General features: G+C 39.1%; 2 protein-coding genes across 6 annotated transcripts in view; both read left to right on the top strand.

Moving 5' to 3' along the window:
- The window catches only part of LOC143305497 (uncharacterized), a 743008-nt gene that overhangs the window by 131316 nt on the left and 593331 nt on the right, over nt 1-18361 (top strand). The window lies entirely within an intron of this gene.
- Nucleotides 682-8890, top strand: LOC117610952 (uncharacterized). The gene is given in 3 exon segments (XM_076689567.1): nt 682-3735; nt 6416-6581; nt 7364-8890. Coding segments are annotated over 3 exon segments (3099 nt in total). The 5' UTR covers nt 682-2329.

Here is an 18361-nt window from a genome sequence, read left to right as displayed (position 1 = left end):
TACTTTCTTTTTTCGTGTACGGTAACGGAGACGTTTCAAGAAAAAGCAACTGCATACGCGGTTCATACACGAGCACGCTCGCTTCAGCCCAAATACAGTGGAGAAGAGGAATCACCACAACAAAGAAGAAATAAATAAAATATTAGCAGTCACAATTTTGCAATTCGATTACAAGTAATATAATTTCACGTTTCTTCTCTTTGTTTGCAGTACTTACAATCCTGATTTCAAATTTTTGAGTGACAGTATACTTCACAGCAATTGTTAATATAAAAATGAACACCGAAATTATAAATATGTATTTTAAATTAATAAATACATATATATATGTCGGTTATTATGAAAGTGGTGTAAATAGAAATGTAAAAAACATTGAACTTGTCAGTTCTTATGTATTATGCCGTTCAATATAACTGATAAATTTTGACTTATACCACATTCATAATAACTAGCACATATGTATATTAATAATAAAATAAAAATATTGTAAGATTTCTTTTTTTCTCTTAAAAAATAAGTAATAATAAGAATTTAAAGAGCTCACTTAAATGCCAGTATATGCGCGTCCATTTAAAATTTAAATGGCTGAAGTTGCAGGCTCTGCTGCCAATCTGCCGCAAATCTGACATTACAGTCTACGCGCAGACTCTGTTTTGTTTCTGTCGCCAATTTGGCAACAGGTTATGTTACCAGGATCTGCTCGGTTTCTGACGCCAATCTGCTATATGATTCTGTAGGCAGGTTCTGTTTGCAGAAACGCAGCCAAATGCGGAAACAGATGGCTATGGATTTGTAGACAGATTCTACCAGAGTCTGCTGCCAATCTGCTGCCAATCTGCATGCAATTTGCTATCTGGGGATGTGTGCGGACGCAGAATCGACACCTCGCTTGGATATGCGCAATGTTTTGATTCGATCTCACCAATGCGCTAGTACAAATTTTATTTAAAAAAAGTCAAAAATAAAAAAGTTTTATAATTGAATTAGTATTAGTCACACCGATACGTTTCGGTTCCTCGCTTTGAATTCTTGGACCTCTCTCTCTCCTCTACTGTCTGTCCCTTTCTACATTCACGCTTGGCTAGCGTCGCGCGTAACCCGCAATTCGACACCTCGGTTCTATCAACGAAATGCTTGGGTCCGAATTTCTGTTGTATATATTCTGGTTTTACTGTATCGTTCTCGACCGAGACTTCAGCCCGAGAGAGAGAGAGAGATAACGTGCGCGAATGTGAAACATTGAATGAGTGATCGCATGTATTTCAAACAGAGCGAATGATAGGCTGGATGAGGAAAGAGCGAGAGAGAATGAGTGTGAGAATGAGAGAGAAGCGTGTGTAGCAACCGGCAATTATAAAAGACAGAGCGATCAGATTTAGAGCGAATGGCAAACCAAACAGTTCCGACAGTAGCAATTCTTGTAAAATCAAATCGTAATTAAAATTTATAACAAGAATCTGAATTTAGGTATAATTATTATGTACAACACATGTAATCCTTTCTCATTCTGGCATTAGCGATTCTGATGTGTTTCATTCGTGTGATTCTACGTTCATTCGGAAGCGCTTACAATTACTGCCAAAATGAGAGGACATGTTATATTCGATCTCTTTTCAAGAAATAACATCGCTGCTCGGTCGATCACTTTATGGCTTGCCGCTACCTCCGATCTCTCACTCGTTTCTCGTGTTCTCTATCGTCCCGTTTCGAGAACAAAGTCAAACGGTATAGCATACCTGCTCCGTAATAAACAACTGTTCGACCCCGAGCGAGTTGCTTATTTCGAGGCAACACTACTGATTACTAACACTTTTCTTGCAGGCAAGAGTTAAAAAAGGCAGCATGTCTCACGGTAAGTGAAAGTACCGCAGCGGAAGCAGGTACCAGTGTAGGTATCTCCGAAAGAACAATCCCAACTACATCTGCTGCGGATGATTTTCTTACGGACAGATTATATGAAGAAAACATAGAAAATATAGAAAATGTTGAAGAAATGGAAACTATCGAAGAAATTGTAGAAGAAGGAGATTTCTATACAGAACACGAATTGAATACCACCGATGAAGACGAAGAAATAAATTGGGTGGTAGAGAAAGCCGAACCACAACAGCCAAAAGAACCAATTTCGGAAGGAATAGATTTTGCTGATTTTGCATACATATTCGAAGAAATAAAAAATCTTGCAGATCATTCACCTATTGGCTGTGGCATTGAACATTTCGAAATAATTGGATGTCAACAATATGGCTTAGAAAAAACGTATAATGTATAGTGCCGAATGTGCAATTACGTAGGCCACATTCCGTGTCTTCGAAAGAATGATAGCATTATGGATATTAATCATGCAGCTGTTTCTGCAACAATGGTTACGGGCGGCGGATATAATCAACTGGAGGAATTACTCTCTGGCGTGAACATGTCTTGCATGACAAAAAGGATGTACGAGAAATGTCAGGATGACATAATCGACGGCTTCGAAGTGGCCGCACAACAAGAAATGGAAGAAGCTGGAAAAGAGGAAAGAGAATTGGCTATTGCAAGAGGCGATGTGCTTGCAGGCTACAATATACCGTGGATTCCAGTTGTCGCAGATGGCAGCTGGATGAGAAGATCGTACCGCGGAGGAGACTACAATTCTCTTTCTGGCGTAGGAGCCATCGTGGGATATCATACGAAAAAAGTGCTGTATATCAACGTTAAAAATAAATTTTGTATGATTTGCCAAATAGCAGCAAAAAAGAAAGAAGCAGCGCGCGAACATCGCTGTTTCAAGAACTGGGGTCGTCAGCAAAGTTCAACCGGTATGGAAAGTGCTGCTATCGTCGAAGGATTTAAATGCAGCCTAGAAATGCACGGCCTAGTATATTCTATATTAGTTGCCGATGGCGATAGCAGCGTGTACAAGAAAATATTGGACAATGATCCATATAAAGATTATATGGTGCATATACGGAAAATAGAATGCACCAATCACCTGCTACGGAATTTCAGTAGAAAAATAAATGACATCGTAGCAAAAGGCCGCTACAAAGAGCTAAGAGCTGTCGTAAAGGACAATGCTCTGCGGCTGCGTACTGGAATAAAGAAAGCTGCAGAATACCGGTTCAAAGAAAAAATCAGACTAGTCGATCAAATAAAAAATTTGAAGGAGGACATGAAAAATGTACCGAGTCATGTTTTCGGTGAACACAAGGAGTGTCAGAAGTTAGCATATTTCTGCACCAAATAGTCTGATCCGGACAGAGTGAATTATGTTCCACGATTGAAGCAAGGTGGTATATATCATAGCATTGAAGAAGCGATGCAGCCACTCTTCGCTCAAGCTGAAAGTTTGTTGTACGCTTTAAATAATAATGTTGTAGAAAGCTTTAATAATATAATTGCCAAATTCATCGGAGGAAAAAGGATAAACTTTGGACGAAGAGGCTCGTATCAGGGTAGAGTCTCCGCTGCTGTCGTCCAATTTAACAGTAAAGAGACCTTTAGCAAATTGAGTATGGCAATGAATAAAGAGCCGACAACCATCGTAAGAAAAATGGAAGAACGTCGGAAGCGTGCAACAGAAATGGCATCTAAATATAAAAAAGAAGCGAAATCATCCTCCTTCAGAAATCCGAAACAATCGTACGACCAGGATTACGGCCCCAGTGCAACAAAACCAGATATGGAAGAGACTGTATATTCTTCCGAGTATGAAAGGCACATGGCCATACTCCATAAGTGGCAGACGATGCGGCACGCGAAAAGTGGATAGCTTACAGGAGAAAATTATTAACCGCATCAAATTTCAGCAAGATATGCAGATTACGAAAAGATACACCGCGGGCAAATACTTTGAAGAGTATAATGTATCCGCAAATACCGAATTTACGTTCCCTCGAATACGGAAGGGAGAACGAGGCAAACGCATTGAAGCAATTAGAAGACGAATTAGGAATTCATATTCGACCATGTGGCCTCTTCATCGATGCCGTTGTGCTTTACGTAGGTGTAACTCCTGACGGTATCGTAGACGATGATCGAAGTAAAATGTCCTGAATCGGCGAAGGATTTATCGCCTGCTGAAGCTATAGAGCAACTTCCTGCAATACGGCGTATTTTCCGGGGTGATGAAATGAATAAAATTCATCACTACTATTATCAAGTGCAAGGACAGTTGCACTTAACGAATAGACAATGCGCTCTACTCTGTTTATGGATGCCGAAAGGAATGAAAATTATAAAAGTACCAAGAAATGATACATTCGGGGCAACAGAGATGGAGGAAAAACTGAGGAAGTTTTGTGAGGACTGCATGTTGCCAGAAATCATAGATAGTAGATTCAATCGACACCAACCGATTAGAGAACCTCCGTACATAAAGACAGGAGGACCATGTACGAGTACACAGTAAAATACACCATGCAATACCAATACACCGGCGTGTGTGCAGCGGATATGAAGAGCTGTCGAATACTGTTCCAAAATGTAAATACGAAGGTATATAAAAGATAAATAGGGAGAGTGAAGAGGACCGTCTATGACGGGGGTGGTGGTAGTGGGTCTCTTTACACTCTCCTAATAATTTATACTTGCAACTACTTTTCCTTACTTTGCACGGGAGGAGTACAATGTACGATAGCGTAAGTACGACACTTATACTTTTGGTATACAAGTAGTTGGATTAATTGGAAATCATCATGAATTTCATATATGAATTTGTTTTAATTATTTCCAGTGACCAATATCAATGGTGAAAATGCTGCTCGACGAAAGTAGGAAAGGAAGCAGGTCTTCACCATGCAAGCATAAAGATAAGTAAATCACATACATTTACATCTTTACTGCATGCAAATTGATTAGAACTCATTCTAGCTTTTTATCTTAGCTTCTATCACAATTTACTGTAATCGAAAGGGGTCACCATTGCAAGAAATATTGGTGAGAAATAGAAAACTAATAGTGGATTCATCGAGCAGTGTAGGTATCAGTGTTTACATTAAAGTAGTATAAACTCAAAAAGTAATTGTTATTAAACTTATTTATTTTTACAGATCTAACCAGGGTGTACAGCATGATAGTTCAAGAGATCCTGTATCGTGTCAACCTAATTTTATACATAATGCTTATTCAATAATTGCTTTCTGCATAGGACGTTAAGTGTATAAGTGTAGAGCGTTCATATTCTGCTGTAGTACTTTGTTAATAAAGAAAGGCTTGTACTTCACTGATCAGTGTTTTAATCGCTTTTTGATATGAAGGGTCAGAATCTTTTGGTCATTATCCTTCCATACTGATAATTCGCTATTTATGAACTAACCTAACCCTAACCTAACCGTTTAGTATTTTTATATTGTCCGTTTAGTAATTTTATATAAAAAAATGTGGAAGCTAAGAAACTTTATTTTTCTGGGATTTCCCCTCATTTATTTTTCCTTTTCACTTATAGTTCCTCATGGCAACGTAATATATTGTAGCATAAACACATTTTAATTAATTAAAAGTACATTGAATTTTCTACGCTTATAATATCAACCAGTCTTTGCGTTTAAATTTTGTCAAGTACAATGCAACAGCTGACTATTTTACATTCAGAATAGAATACAGAATTAGCAAAAAGCGCCCTCTCGTTTTCATCGGCCAGCCCTATATCTATGGGTATTACCATTTCTGTGCAGAAAAATCTGCTGTAATACCGACCGGCCAAATCGGAGAGGTCACGTTATCAAGGTATTTTTGCTGTTCTACTATAAAGAATATGTTATGTGTATGCTGAACATTTCATCGAGATCGGTCAATGCACTAAGAAGTTACAAGTAATTAATTTCTGAAAATCGTGGCTTTTAATCTAAAAACATAACTACTTCTGTTCTTAGGCGATTATCTGAAACTTTAATTACTTCTAACTTCTAAATGCATTGACCGATCTCGATGAAATTTTAAGCATGCACATAACTCATTTGAATCTACGAAAGACATCAATGACACCCGCGAAGTAAAGATAAAAAGAAACACTTACTGCCGCTTTTATCCATCTTGGATCTTGTATTCTTGTGTCCTCTCTCGTTCGTAGCATTCGTTGAACTGTCGATGCCAGTGAAATTAGAAAACGCGACAGCGTTGGCGTTTCGTTTTTGTTTCACACGTACGAAGCGCGTTGCCATGGCCCTCGTTGTCATCTAATTGTTTCTAACAATAAGACGTCTTCATGGTAACGTAGAAGACATATTATTGAGAAAATTTCCAAGCATTTGTGAAAAAAATAAACACAAATGGGAAATAGAAAAGGTAGCAGTCGTAAAGGATTGCTGGTAGGGAGAAAACTTTCCCTGAAAAGTGGTTATAGAAAACTGTAAGTGTTTCAGATTTATACATTTCAGTAATTTGTATGAATTATCCTATAAATATTTATAATTTTATGCGTTCTACCTTGCAGGCGACAGAAACAACGGCAATCGTCGACAATGACGATTGAAGCCGCTGCAGTTTTCGAAGAAAAATTTTATGTACCACTAAAATCTTTTGGGAAAACTGTAAAGGAGGATAGTCAGACAGATATGTCTGATAAAAATCCTTTATTTTTCCCAAATAATGTTAACGATGTGGGACGCATCTTATCAGAAAACGCCCTTTGCGAAAATAACGATGTGGGACGCATCTTATCAGAAAACGCCCTTCGCGAAAATAACGATGTGGGACGCATCTTATCAGAAAATGCCCTTCGCGAAAATAACGATGTGGGACGCATCTCATCAGAAAACGCCCTTCGCAAAAACGATGAAACTGTCGTTGTACAATGCGAATGTACAAGTAAGAGACCCACTGTACAAAACGTCCTGGTCAATAGCGACGACAATCTCGTCGTAGGCGTCGGACACGTAGATGTGGGACGTATTTCGGAAAATGTGCAAAAGGCCGCCGCATTGTTGACGTTCAGTTCTTTTGGAATGAAATACATCGAACGTTCGACAATCATGCGCGAGGTATTGAATGTCATTTTCGCGATTGGAAAATGATCGGTAGTCGCCAGCATGGGTGTTTTACACAGTTTTTCTTCAAGTGCCAAATGTGCAATTACGAAGATACTGTTTGGTCGGAACCTATGTATTCAGATATAATGAATGTAAATGAGGCCATGACGACCGCGACTGTTACAGTCGGAATCGGCTATGCACAATTAAAAGAATTATGTGCCATCCTGAACATGCCCTGCATGGCTGAAACGATGTACCGCAAGTACCGTGAAAAACTTGTCGATGAATTTATGAAAAGCGCAATGCATACCATGCAGGCAGCAGGTGAAGAAGAAAGGCGATTAGCTTCTGAAAATAATGAAGCCATCGACGATATCCCGTACATAACTGTCATAGCGGATGGTAGCTAGATAAAGAGATCGTATGGTAGGAATTATAATTCAGTTTCCGGTGTTGGTGCCATTGTAGGTTTCCGCACAGAAAAAGTTCTGTTTATCGGCATACGAAATAAGTACTGCACAATATGTGATACAGCGGAACGAAAAGCTAAATCCCCAAAACATCATAAATGTTATAAAAACTATGATCGTTATGCCAGTTCTAGTAGCACGGAAAGTGATGCTATTGCTGAAGGTTTCAATTGGAGCATTGACATGCATGGCTTGATATATAGAACGGTTGTTGCCGATGGTGATAGTAACATCTATCATACTATTGTGAATAACAGACCTTACCGAGAACAAAAAGTAACCGTTAGAAAAGTAGAGTGTACCAATCACTTACTTCGTAATTTATGTAAAAAGTTGAGACACGTTGCGGAGAAAACGCAAACGAAGGGTCACAGAGATCGTGGCTTTGTTGCGCACCGAAATATCATTAAAAAAAATATTTTAAATATTCGTAGAACTGTCGTTTTAACAGTCAAGGCGCGAAAACAAGAAAAAGGGCCTCAGCATATCAAAGCTACAGAACTTCAGAAGGACATTTTAAGTATTCCTAGCCATATATTTGGTGAGCACAAGGAGTGCAATAACCGCAGCCATATGTGTATGCGAGACGAAAACAGAGCTGAGAAAAATTACGTTCCCTCTTTGAAATTATACGATCTGTACAGCGAAGTCGAGAAAGCCATACGATTCCTCAGCTGCTATTCGGATAGTTTGTTAATGAATGTTACAAATAATCCCGTAGAAACATTTAATTCAATTATCTGCAAAGAGATTGGTGGAAAACGTATTAATTTTGGTGCAAGAGGTTCCTACAATGCTAGAGTTGCAGGAACTGTTACGCAATACAATACGCAACAAGTACTTACAGAAATGCATAAGAACATGTGTAAAACCGTTCCAACACTAGTAAAGAGATTGGAGGAACGGCGACAGAAAAAAGTTGCGAAAACGAAAGAATTTCGAATGACCTACGGCAAGAGAAGGAAATTTAAGCCAATGCAAGGAACGGATAAATATTATGGTCCAAACTCGCAAAGACCAGATCTTCCGAGTGATATGCTGCTTCAGCTTCGCAAGGAACATTTTGAAAAGCTTGCTGACAATGCAAAAAATCGTACAATAATAGAAACGAACACAAGAAAGCAAAACGATTCAGATTTATGGAGAGCTTTAAAGGAGGAAATGCTAACTGCTTCGAATTTTGGAGCAGTGTGTCGCATGAGACAAACAACGTCCTGCGCAACAATGGTAAAAAACATTTTATATCCTCCATCTATCGATACCGCTGCTATGAAATATGGCCGCGATAAAGAACACATTGCAAGAAAAGACGTAGCGAACGCAATGAAAACAAGGATTCGAACTTGTGGATTGTTCATTGATCGCGATATTCCATACTTGGGTGCCTCTCCTGATGGACTTATCGATGATGACGGTTTACTGGAACTGAAATGCCCACTATCTGCCGAAAAGGGTCTAGCCGTATAAGTATAGTGAATCGGCCCCAGCAACAATTTCGGTTGATATTTATATATTTATAATGCTTTTTGCCTAAACAACAATTCTGTGCAATTTCAACCCCCTACCCCCTCTGATAAGGGAGATATGAGGGTAAAACCCAAAACCTTTACCATTTTCTTTCTCGGAAACTATTAAAGATATTTGATCACATTAAAGTGCAAATAGTAGGTATTCATTAGCTGTATATCATATTTTTTTTTCAAAATTTTTATTCGATGATTAAGGGTTGAAAATTAATAAATAAATCTTTGAAAATGATTTTTATAAACAATCCCTTGGATGACACCCACCGAAAAAATTAAGAATAATCCTTTACTATTTAACTATTATCTGTAAAAATTTCAAGAGTGTTGGATTGGTACATCATAGTTAAAAAAAATAAAACCAATGCAACGCCCTTTCATAAAGCAAAGCCGGCCTGAACGTTAGAGGCGCTCAACCTAACCGACCTACAGGGGAATACGTAGCGCCGACCCGCCACGTTTCTCGTACCAGAAACAGCTTTCAGAAAAGTATGAGCTCTTCTTTCCCTAAACTGTGTGTTAATTAACAGTCATTTATTTAAATAATATATTAACAATTTAAATTTTTTAATTAAGTTTTCTGGTCCTGATAAGAGAGATATACAAGAAATGAATAGCAAGCACCAGTATTTCTACCAAGTACAAGGTCAGTTACATACAGTAAAACCTGGATAAATGCAACCAAGATTGGGACCCCGTGGTTGCATTTATCCAAGCAAGGTGTCGAATCTCGGGTTACACGCGACGACCAGCCAAGCGTGAACGTAGAAAGGGACAGACAGTGGCGGAAAGAGAGAGGTCCGATGATGAAAGGAAAGAGCCGAAACGTATCGGTGTGACTAATAGTAATTCAACTATAAAACTTTTTTATTTTTGACTTTTTTTTAATGAAACTTTTACCAGCGGATTGGTGACATTTTTCTTATTAAAATGATACCAAACACGATATAGTTTGAATTATAATTACTTGCTAAAATTGATGTTAAAGGTTGGCGAAAAGCAACAGAGATCGAAATCAAAACCAGTCGCGGTGTCGGCTCTGGTTTCAAAGGTTTTATTTATCCAGGCAAGGTGGCGATTCTGGACATTTAATATTGCATTTATCGAAGCGAGGTGTCGATTCTGGGCATTTAATGTTGCATTTATCCAAGCGAGGTGTCGATTCTGCGTCCGTACACATGTTTTGTATTCAGCCGACATGCCGATTCTGTGTCCGTACACATCTTTTGTATTCAGCCGACATCATTTATATTCAGTCGTGGTGTTAATTCTATGTTGTTTATTCTATTACTATTGTTTATAAATATAATTCAAACTATATCATGTTTGGTGTCATTTCAATCAGAAAAATCTCACAAATGCGTTAGTAAAAGTTTCATTAAGAAAAAGTTAAAAATAAAAAAGGTTTATCGTTCAATTAGTATTAGTCACACCGATATTACGGTCGGATCATATTACACGGTTTTCTCGTCGAGCGGCTCGGTTCGTCCAGGGGGATCCCTCCAAGTGGAGGGGATAGCGATGTTGCACTTATCCAAGCATTCTTTCGTTGCATTTATCCAGGTTTTACTGTATAACGGAACGGAAGTACTGTATTTTCGTTATCTGGACACCTAAAAGCATACATATCATCCGCGTAAATAGGGATGACGCGTTTTGGACAAATCATATGGAACCTTTCCTAACGCGTTTCTACGAAGAATGCATGCTTCCGGAAATATTGGACAGCCGCCACAATAGACACATGCCTATTAGAAATCCAGAATACATACTACGGGCAAAAGAGGACGCATCTATTCAAAAATCAAGCAGAAAAATCGCAAAAAAGCGTACATATGAAAACATGACACAGAACAGTGTTGAAGCATCAAATAGCGACTGTGTCATTGTCAGTCATTCAGTCCAGGAAGAAAACTGCACAGATGATGCTGTACGATACTATATATTAGAGAGTGCTGTTTGTTCCGTAACTGACGTAAAGAAAAATGTACTACCTGTGCATAGTAAATTAAACGATGAATCGTTAGATCGATTTTTACGTGTCGTCAGAGAAACTACTCCTTTTGAAACGCAAAGTGTCCTATACTTACAGTTTACAAAATATATCAATCCCTGCCGTAGTGACAAAAGCGTAGAAATAATTGGAGGCAACTGTTCTGATCATTGGCGAAGTATCTATTTCAATGGCCGCAAACTCCACGTATACGATAGTTTACCTGGCAGTGCATTTGAGAAGCTCGTAGAGGAAGAAAAAAATATATTGCGTTACGATTTCCTCATATTCGCAAAAAGGATATACTTTTTGAAAGAGTTCAGGCGCAACCGGATTGTTACAGTTGTGGTGTATACGCGGCGGCATACATAACTACTATAGTTTTGGGTGGAAACCCTTGCTTAGAAAACTATTCCCATAACATACAGCGGCTGAGATGTCACTTCGTAAATATTATTGAAAATAATATACTTTCGCCCTTCCCGATAGAATAAGATAGTAATAAGATAGTGCAGGGGAAGAGGTTTTAGTGGATAGTATATCACCCCTTCTGGGTGGTATGAGTTCCACACTGCCCGAGCTTTCCCTTAGCCGAGTGCGAAAGAAAATGTCTCGGGCGTACGTAAACGTATTTCCTCTTCCATAAAAAAAAAAAAAAAAAAAAAGAAAGAAAAAAAAAGCAGGCTTATTAGCGCGGTCGTGAAGGCAATGTGAATTATTTGAATGTACGCAAGATATATTTTAAATTTTCATTATAGACTCACATAAAAAAGTTGAAAAATTACCCTTCGTTATTTTTTCCCACGATTTCGACAAACTATAATTTTTTAAAACAGCACAAGTACATATCTTAATAAATTAATGCTTTTCAAAAAGCCTCAAGTCATTTGATCCAATGAGGTATTCGGTTGGTGAGCGAATAATTTTGTGACCCACTGTATTTCCCTCAGGCCACGACTTTTCCCAACATTTGGAAGCGATTAGCCCTGACGTCGTAATCCTCTTGACCGTCTAACAAACGGTCGATGTTTCGCCTACGTTTTTAAAAGGTGACTGCAATAAAAGCATTGTACACATTGCAGACATTTCCTCTGTTGGCGCTCGCCGATCGGGTGATCACAGTTCCTACCTTGTTAGAAGTTTGCTGACAGTTTCAAACGTAGAAAAGAACAACAAGTGTAAGAGGAACTGCCGATTTTCACGATCGTAGCTTTCGTCTTTTTCATTCGCTATCCTTTCCTTAGTCAGAAACTTTTTATCGTCAATGAAGTAAATACAGTCCAAATTGTATCATGTTTAGTATCATTTTTCAGAAAAATCTCACCAATGCGGTAGTAAAAATTTCATTGAGAAAAAGTGAAAGATAAAAAAGTTTTATCGTTGTCGCTTTGAATCTTTGGACCTCTCTCTCCTCCACTGTCTGTCCCTTTCTACGTTCACGCTTGGCTCGCGTCGCATGTAAACACAGAATCGACACCACTATACATTTTTTCTTTGCCTCTTGAAAATCGAGAGACTGGCAACGGAGAAGTCCTCGTGCCAGACAGGCCGGCTCTCATAGCCCTTATCTATGCTTGAATACTTTGTATTTAGGATATGTTACCAATGCCTTTTGGGTCCAGGAAATATGACTAATAAATTATTTCACCCTTTGGCATTTTCTTTGATTGAAAAAGTGTTATTGATACAAGATCGTATTAATTCTGGCGCGTATATCAACAGGGACAACATCGCTGAAAATTGTAACGAAACGCCTCGGTTACCTATCATTTCCTGTAAAATGCTCTTTTTATTCATGGCCACCGGCAGCATAAAAATTTCTAAATACAGTAAAATCTCGGTTAGTGCATTTCAATCGAAACCGAATGTAAACTCCAATCGAGTACAGAACACGTTTCTGGAGTGAGTTCGGCTCGCCTTTGATGTGGTGACAGCCGAAAATCGAAGCAGCGTACGAGGAAAAAAGCAACTTGAAATACCCGTATACGTGTGAGACAATACTAACGTAATTAAAGTTTAAGATTAAAACTTTTTTATTTTTGACTTTTTTTTAATGAAAATTTACTAACATATTTGTGAGGTTTTTCTGATTAAAATGAGACGAAACACGATATAGTTTGAATTATTGTATATTTACTTGTTGATACTGATAAAATACGTTCTACAAAGTGCCTACGAACGAGGAAAATGGTGTGATTGTTAGATGCGAGCGAGGGAGAGAGAGGATGTGTGCGAGAGAGAGAGGAAGAACGAAGTGTGAATGTTCGGTGACGAGCGGATGGGCTCTTCTTTTTGAGCGATTAGCGAAACAGGCGACACGTGCTGCGAAAAGATTATTAGTATGTTACATTAGCTGTGTATAGTAAACGTTTTTGGACTATATGCGAGGCGTAAATGTAAAAATCTGAATAAATTGCTACAAAAGGATAATGTAAAATAATAAAGTACATTATTACAAGACGAACCGAGCGAGTGATTAAATAATAGTGGGCGTATTGAATAAAATGTTCAATTTGTTATTCGCACAATCGTACACGATGACAGTCAGAATACCCTGCTGTCCCTTGAAGGGGAAACGCGCTGACAAAATACACATGGCCTACCTCAACCTTTTGCCTAATTCGATTTTTATAACTCCGAAAGCACAGTGCCCAGACCTATCGTAATTTCACCCTGCAGCCTTGAGCAGTTTTTACAAGCGATTCTGAAAGGACTTTCCTCGGGCCGCTTGCCTTCTCTAAACAGTTTCCATTCAAACAAGCAATCCTTCGATTCCTGATAGCTGAGAGACCCAACGTGGTCATCAGCCGTTCTCGATCACCAGGCCTGTTTAGTCTCACTCACCCTCTTTCAAGACCTCACGCAGTCCAATTCCCCATCATAAAGCGTACGAAAGCAAACTACAGTCGGGTTAATTGCCCTCAACGACCCTTAAAAATAAGCCATCGCTAACACATTGATAAAAGTACAAAAGTTGTATTGTTGCATTAGTATTTGTCACGCCGCGCAGTGGGACACTGGCCTGGAAAATCTGGTTAAAAATATTTTAGCATTATTTTAAAATCTAAAGCCATAATGTTATAGGTCGTTGGATTCGTTTTAACGTCAATTACAACAATATGTAGTAGTGAAAAATAGAATTAAAACTGAACATATTGGATTAGTTATAGCTCAAAAAATACCAGAGATATAAAAGTTTACTTTGGTGTAATCTAAATGCATATGAGGTAAATTTAATTTTATCAGTTATCATTTAACTTGAAGAACCAAAGTAATTTTTCAAAACCACGTAGTCGTGTCAAAAATCGACAAATGATAAAAAGAAATCACAGTAAATCATGGCCCGTGGATCGAATTAACTATTGGTGAATGAATATTTCATTGGGGTATACAGTAAAAGCTGGATACATGCAACAAACATTGGGACCCAGACGTTGCATATATCCAGCCGAGGTATCGAATCTCGGGTTACACGCGACGACCATCCAAGGGTGAACGTAGAAAGGGACAGACAGTGGAGGAGAGAGAGAGGTGCAATGATCAAAGGTAAGAGCCGAAACGTATCGCCGTGACTAATACGAATTGAATTATAAAACTTTTTTATTTAAGACTTTTTTTTAAATGAAACTTTTACTAGCGCATTGGTGAGATTTTTCTGATTAAAATGATACCGAACACGATAAGGTTTGAATTGTAATTATTTGCTAAATTTGGCGAAAAGTCAGAGAGATCGAATCAAAGCGTTGCACATATCCAAGCGAGGTGTCGGTTTTGGGGGGGGGGATAAAAATCTTGCATATATGCAGGTTTTACTGTATTCGAGACTTCAAGAAATGTCTATTCAAACTCAATTACAACTGAATATTATTGATGTGATGGGTTACATAAGGTTATATATTTAAATTCGGCTGCCGCGTAAAGCGGCCGGCAACGTTTTTCTGAAATAATAATAAATTAATTATAAAAAGAAGTATAAAAAGAAATTCTAAATATAAATAATTTGTTATTATATCACGAAAGCGTTGCCGACCGCCTTACGGCGGTCGGGTGTACATATATACCCTAACCTAACTTATTACATCAATAACATTCACTTGTAATTGAATTTGAATAGACATTTCTTGGAGTCTGGTATATGCAGTTGTGAACGAAACCTTTACTCTTGCTCGACTCTGGTTTCTAAACAGAACATATGTATACGGTCACAGATCAACAACTATAGGCAGAATTAAATGCACCTGTATCCGCAGCTTTTTGCGAATATCTTCTGATCATAACCCCTCCTTATCCCTTCCGGATGGAAGAAAACCACCACCTTCTCATGGTTTCCATTGAGCAATGACATCTGTTTTGTAGAACATATTCAATTAGTATAGAAATCATGATTAAAAAGGTGTCGTTGGCCAAGAGTGGATGCTAATATAGTTCTTCAGGTATAAATGGGGTCATTTCTCTTCTGGTATTTATTGCTTTCAGACCAGCGGTATAGATAAGCAACCATAATAGCGAAACGCACGACTCGCCTACCTGAAACGGGGATACATACACCGCATCCTTTTCCAGCTAATTGTGACGGCAATTTTGTATTATCCATCGTTTTGAAGAGCTCATTTTAATGGGAAAACTTCAGAGAATATGACCATATTTTTTCAAAATGTAAATCAGTTCTATCCCTCAACGAAAAAAACGAAAAAAAAGAATGTAACATTTTTCGACATTATAAAGTGAATTATCGAGGTTGAAAAAATTATTTTGTAACAGCCCAATCCTTTCTGAATAAAACACAATAAAATCTGAGATAAAAATTCGCAAGTGAAGCCCGTTGTGAAAGCGGGCAAAAATTGCAAACTTCGAAGGTCTGTAATTTCTAAACAAATTAGAAACCGGCAAAATGATGACTTAAACCCCCCCTAATGTTACATGGAGTACAACCTACAATTTCAGTTTGGCATGAAATGACTTTTTTTATAATATATCCAAAAATCATCGAAATCGGAAAGGACGTATTTGTTCTGCAGTTTTATTAAAAAAAGGAATAATAATAGCAAGACAAAATAATGATAGTACATGTTGTGACACATGGATTGAAAATCGCTATCCTAATCGATAGAACGATGCGTGAAAAAAAAATTCACGTATCGCAGTTCATCGCCTCTTCCAGGCTCTAATTTCCCAATCTTCACGATACATTATATCGTCGCCGACGGTTCGGTCGACGCACACATATTCACATATACGAGCTGCGAATGAGCGCGCGGTCGAGCATAGAAAACGACCGAACTGCGCCCTACAGAATACACGCGAAACTAAATTTCTGGTCTGTTCTACCTTGTTGACGTCTTTCGCGAATGAACAATCAACGAAATCGTAGTTTTCAAATTACTTCTACCTAGAGACTTGGACATTATCCCTTGGGTGCTCGTTTTATTCTATCCGACCCAAAGAATATCAGTGTGGTCCCTATTTGGACAAACTATTGGCAGAAATGTTTATATTACGAATAAATCAATGCAGGTGAGTCCGTTCCGCCATTTTCTTGACCGTTGACAGACAGCAATTTCAATATTTTATAAGTTTTTGACGAATTGGATAATATAAGGACCAGACAAATATTCTTTAGAACCTCCTGAACACGTCCCATAAATTTTTTTACATTCTGTTTAGAAATGAGGACGTAATTTGAAAACTCGCGTCTAGGGATTTTTCTAGGGACTGTCGGTACAGTTTTCGACGCATCCCGAGTTTCGATGCAGTTTCGACCGGTTTTCGAGCATTACCTTAATGGCTGCTCAGTAGATTCGACACGTGCTTTATTCTTTCGCCACGTGCTTTGCCAGTGGTACCAACCTGATTTTCCGTCTCCTGTGGCGCCACTACCTGTTGCGCTTGTTGCGTGTGGATTTAATGTTCTAGGGATTTTCTTTATAAAAGGCTGAACGTGGGTAAGGTGCCCGTGAAGCGCTGAAGCGCTTTGCTCGTGGCGCGGCGTTTAATAAATGAAAACACTTTGCGTTTAAAAGATATTTTTGGTAAATACTTTATTATTTGCTTTTCAAAATCTAGTCGGGTTGGAGCTTTGAATCGTTCTGAGCTTGGCGGTGAAGATCTTCGATCGATGTTGGCTGCCATCCCCTCCTCGCTGGATCCTGAATCCTCCCTCAGGATCATCCCTGGCCCAATGGTGGAGGAGTCCATCCTTGTCCGGAGGCGGTCCCTCTCCCTGGCTTCGGTCCACCCTCAGGCGAGTGGAAGATGGTGGTGCTCCGCCAAGACTCGAGAACGATTCCATGCACACGTGCTAAGAGAAAGCGTGGGATCCAGAGAGAACGAAAGATAAAAAGGTCTCGCGCTAGCGAGCCAAGGCAACCCTTAAGAAAATTTACGACCCTCTGTAAATAAGCAGGATGTCGAAGTGACTTCGACAGTTTCAAGAATCAACATGATTTTCGTTAAGAGTAATGAATTAGATACGGCCCGCAATATATTAGTTTCTTAGAAACTTCAAGTGTGACAGTCTTATTTCTCTGGTTTTCCAACTCTCTCCCAGCACGACCACCCGCGCTGAACGATTTACAATGTCCTTTCCTTTGTTTGTTTATTACTTTGAATTTTGGCTCCTAATTTATGAGCATTGATATAACATAATGCAGACATGCTGCAACCATACTCTTATGGCATCGTCGCCATATTACATTTCATTCAATGCTTGTGATTACAAGCTTGCAGCTAAATTCACACGATATTGCACACATACATACAGGCGAGGTTCGCAACACGCTCTTTCCCCTTCTCCTTTTTTCCTAGCCTTTTTGTCGCTCTTTTTGGGGTCTTCCTTACCGGCCTTGTCTGTCCTTATTGCCTTGTTGCGTGTCCGTTCGCGGACTATAGGGATTGCTGGGGATTTAAAGGCGCAGGTATGATAATCCGTGGAGCGCGGAGGCGCTCCGCTCGCGAGGCGCGGAAAAATGAAATAATCAAACTATTGTTCTCTGTTGACTATGATTTTATACTTTAACTCTTTACTTGAACAGACTTGAAGACTCTGATTTCAAGATGCATTATAATTGCTCGTGAGAAAGATCCGTCTAATTTAGCTGACAATATCATTCTGCCGGTTCTGCGCTTGGCGGAGGAGATCTTCGCGCGTTGTCCGTCGATGCCCCTTCCTTCATGGATCCTGGATCCTCCCTCAGGATCATCCCTCGTCCAATGATGAAGGAGTCTACCCCGTCTCGTGTGGGCCCCTTCTCCTGGCTGTGGTCCACCCTCAGGCGCGTGGAAGTGGAGGCGCTCCGCCAAGACGCTAGAACGTTGCAGCGCACATGTGCTACGAGAAAGCGTGGGACCCAGAGAAATTAGGAAACGACAAGATCTTGTACTTGCCAAAGCAACTCTTGAGGAAATTTACGACCCTCTTAGAGT

This window comes from Osmia lignaria, chromosome 8, assembly GCF_051020975.1.
Source record: "Osmia lignaria lignaria isolate PbOS001 chromosome 8, iyOsmLign1, whole genome shotgun sequence".
NCBI lineage: Eukaryota > Metazoa > Arthropoda > Insecta > Hymenoptera > Megachilidae > Osmia > Osmia lignaria.
This window is presented reverse-complemented; position numbering and strand designations above follow the sequence as displayed.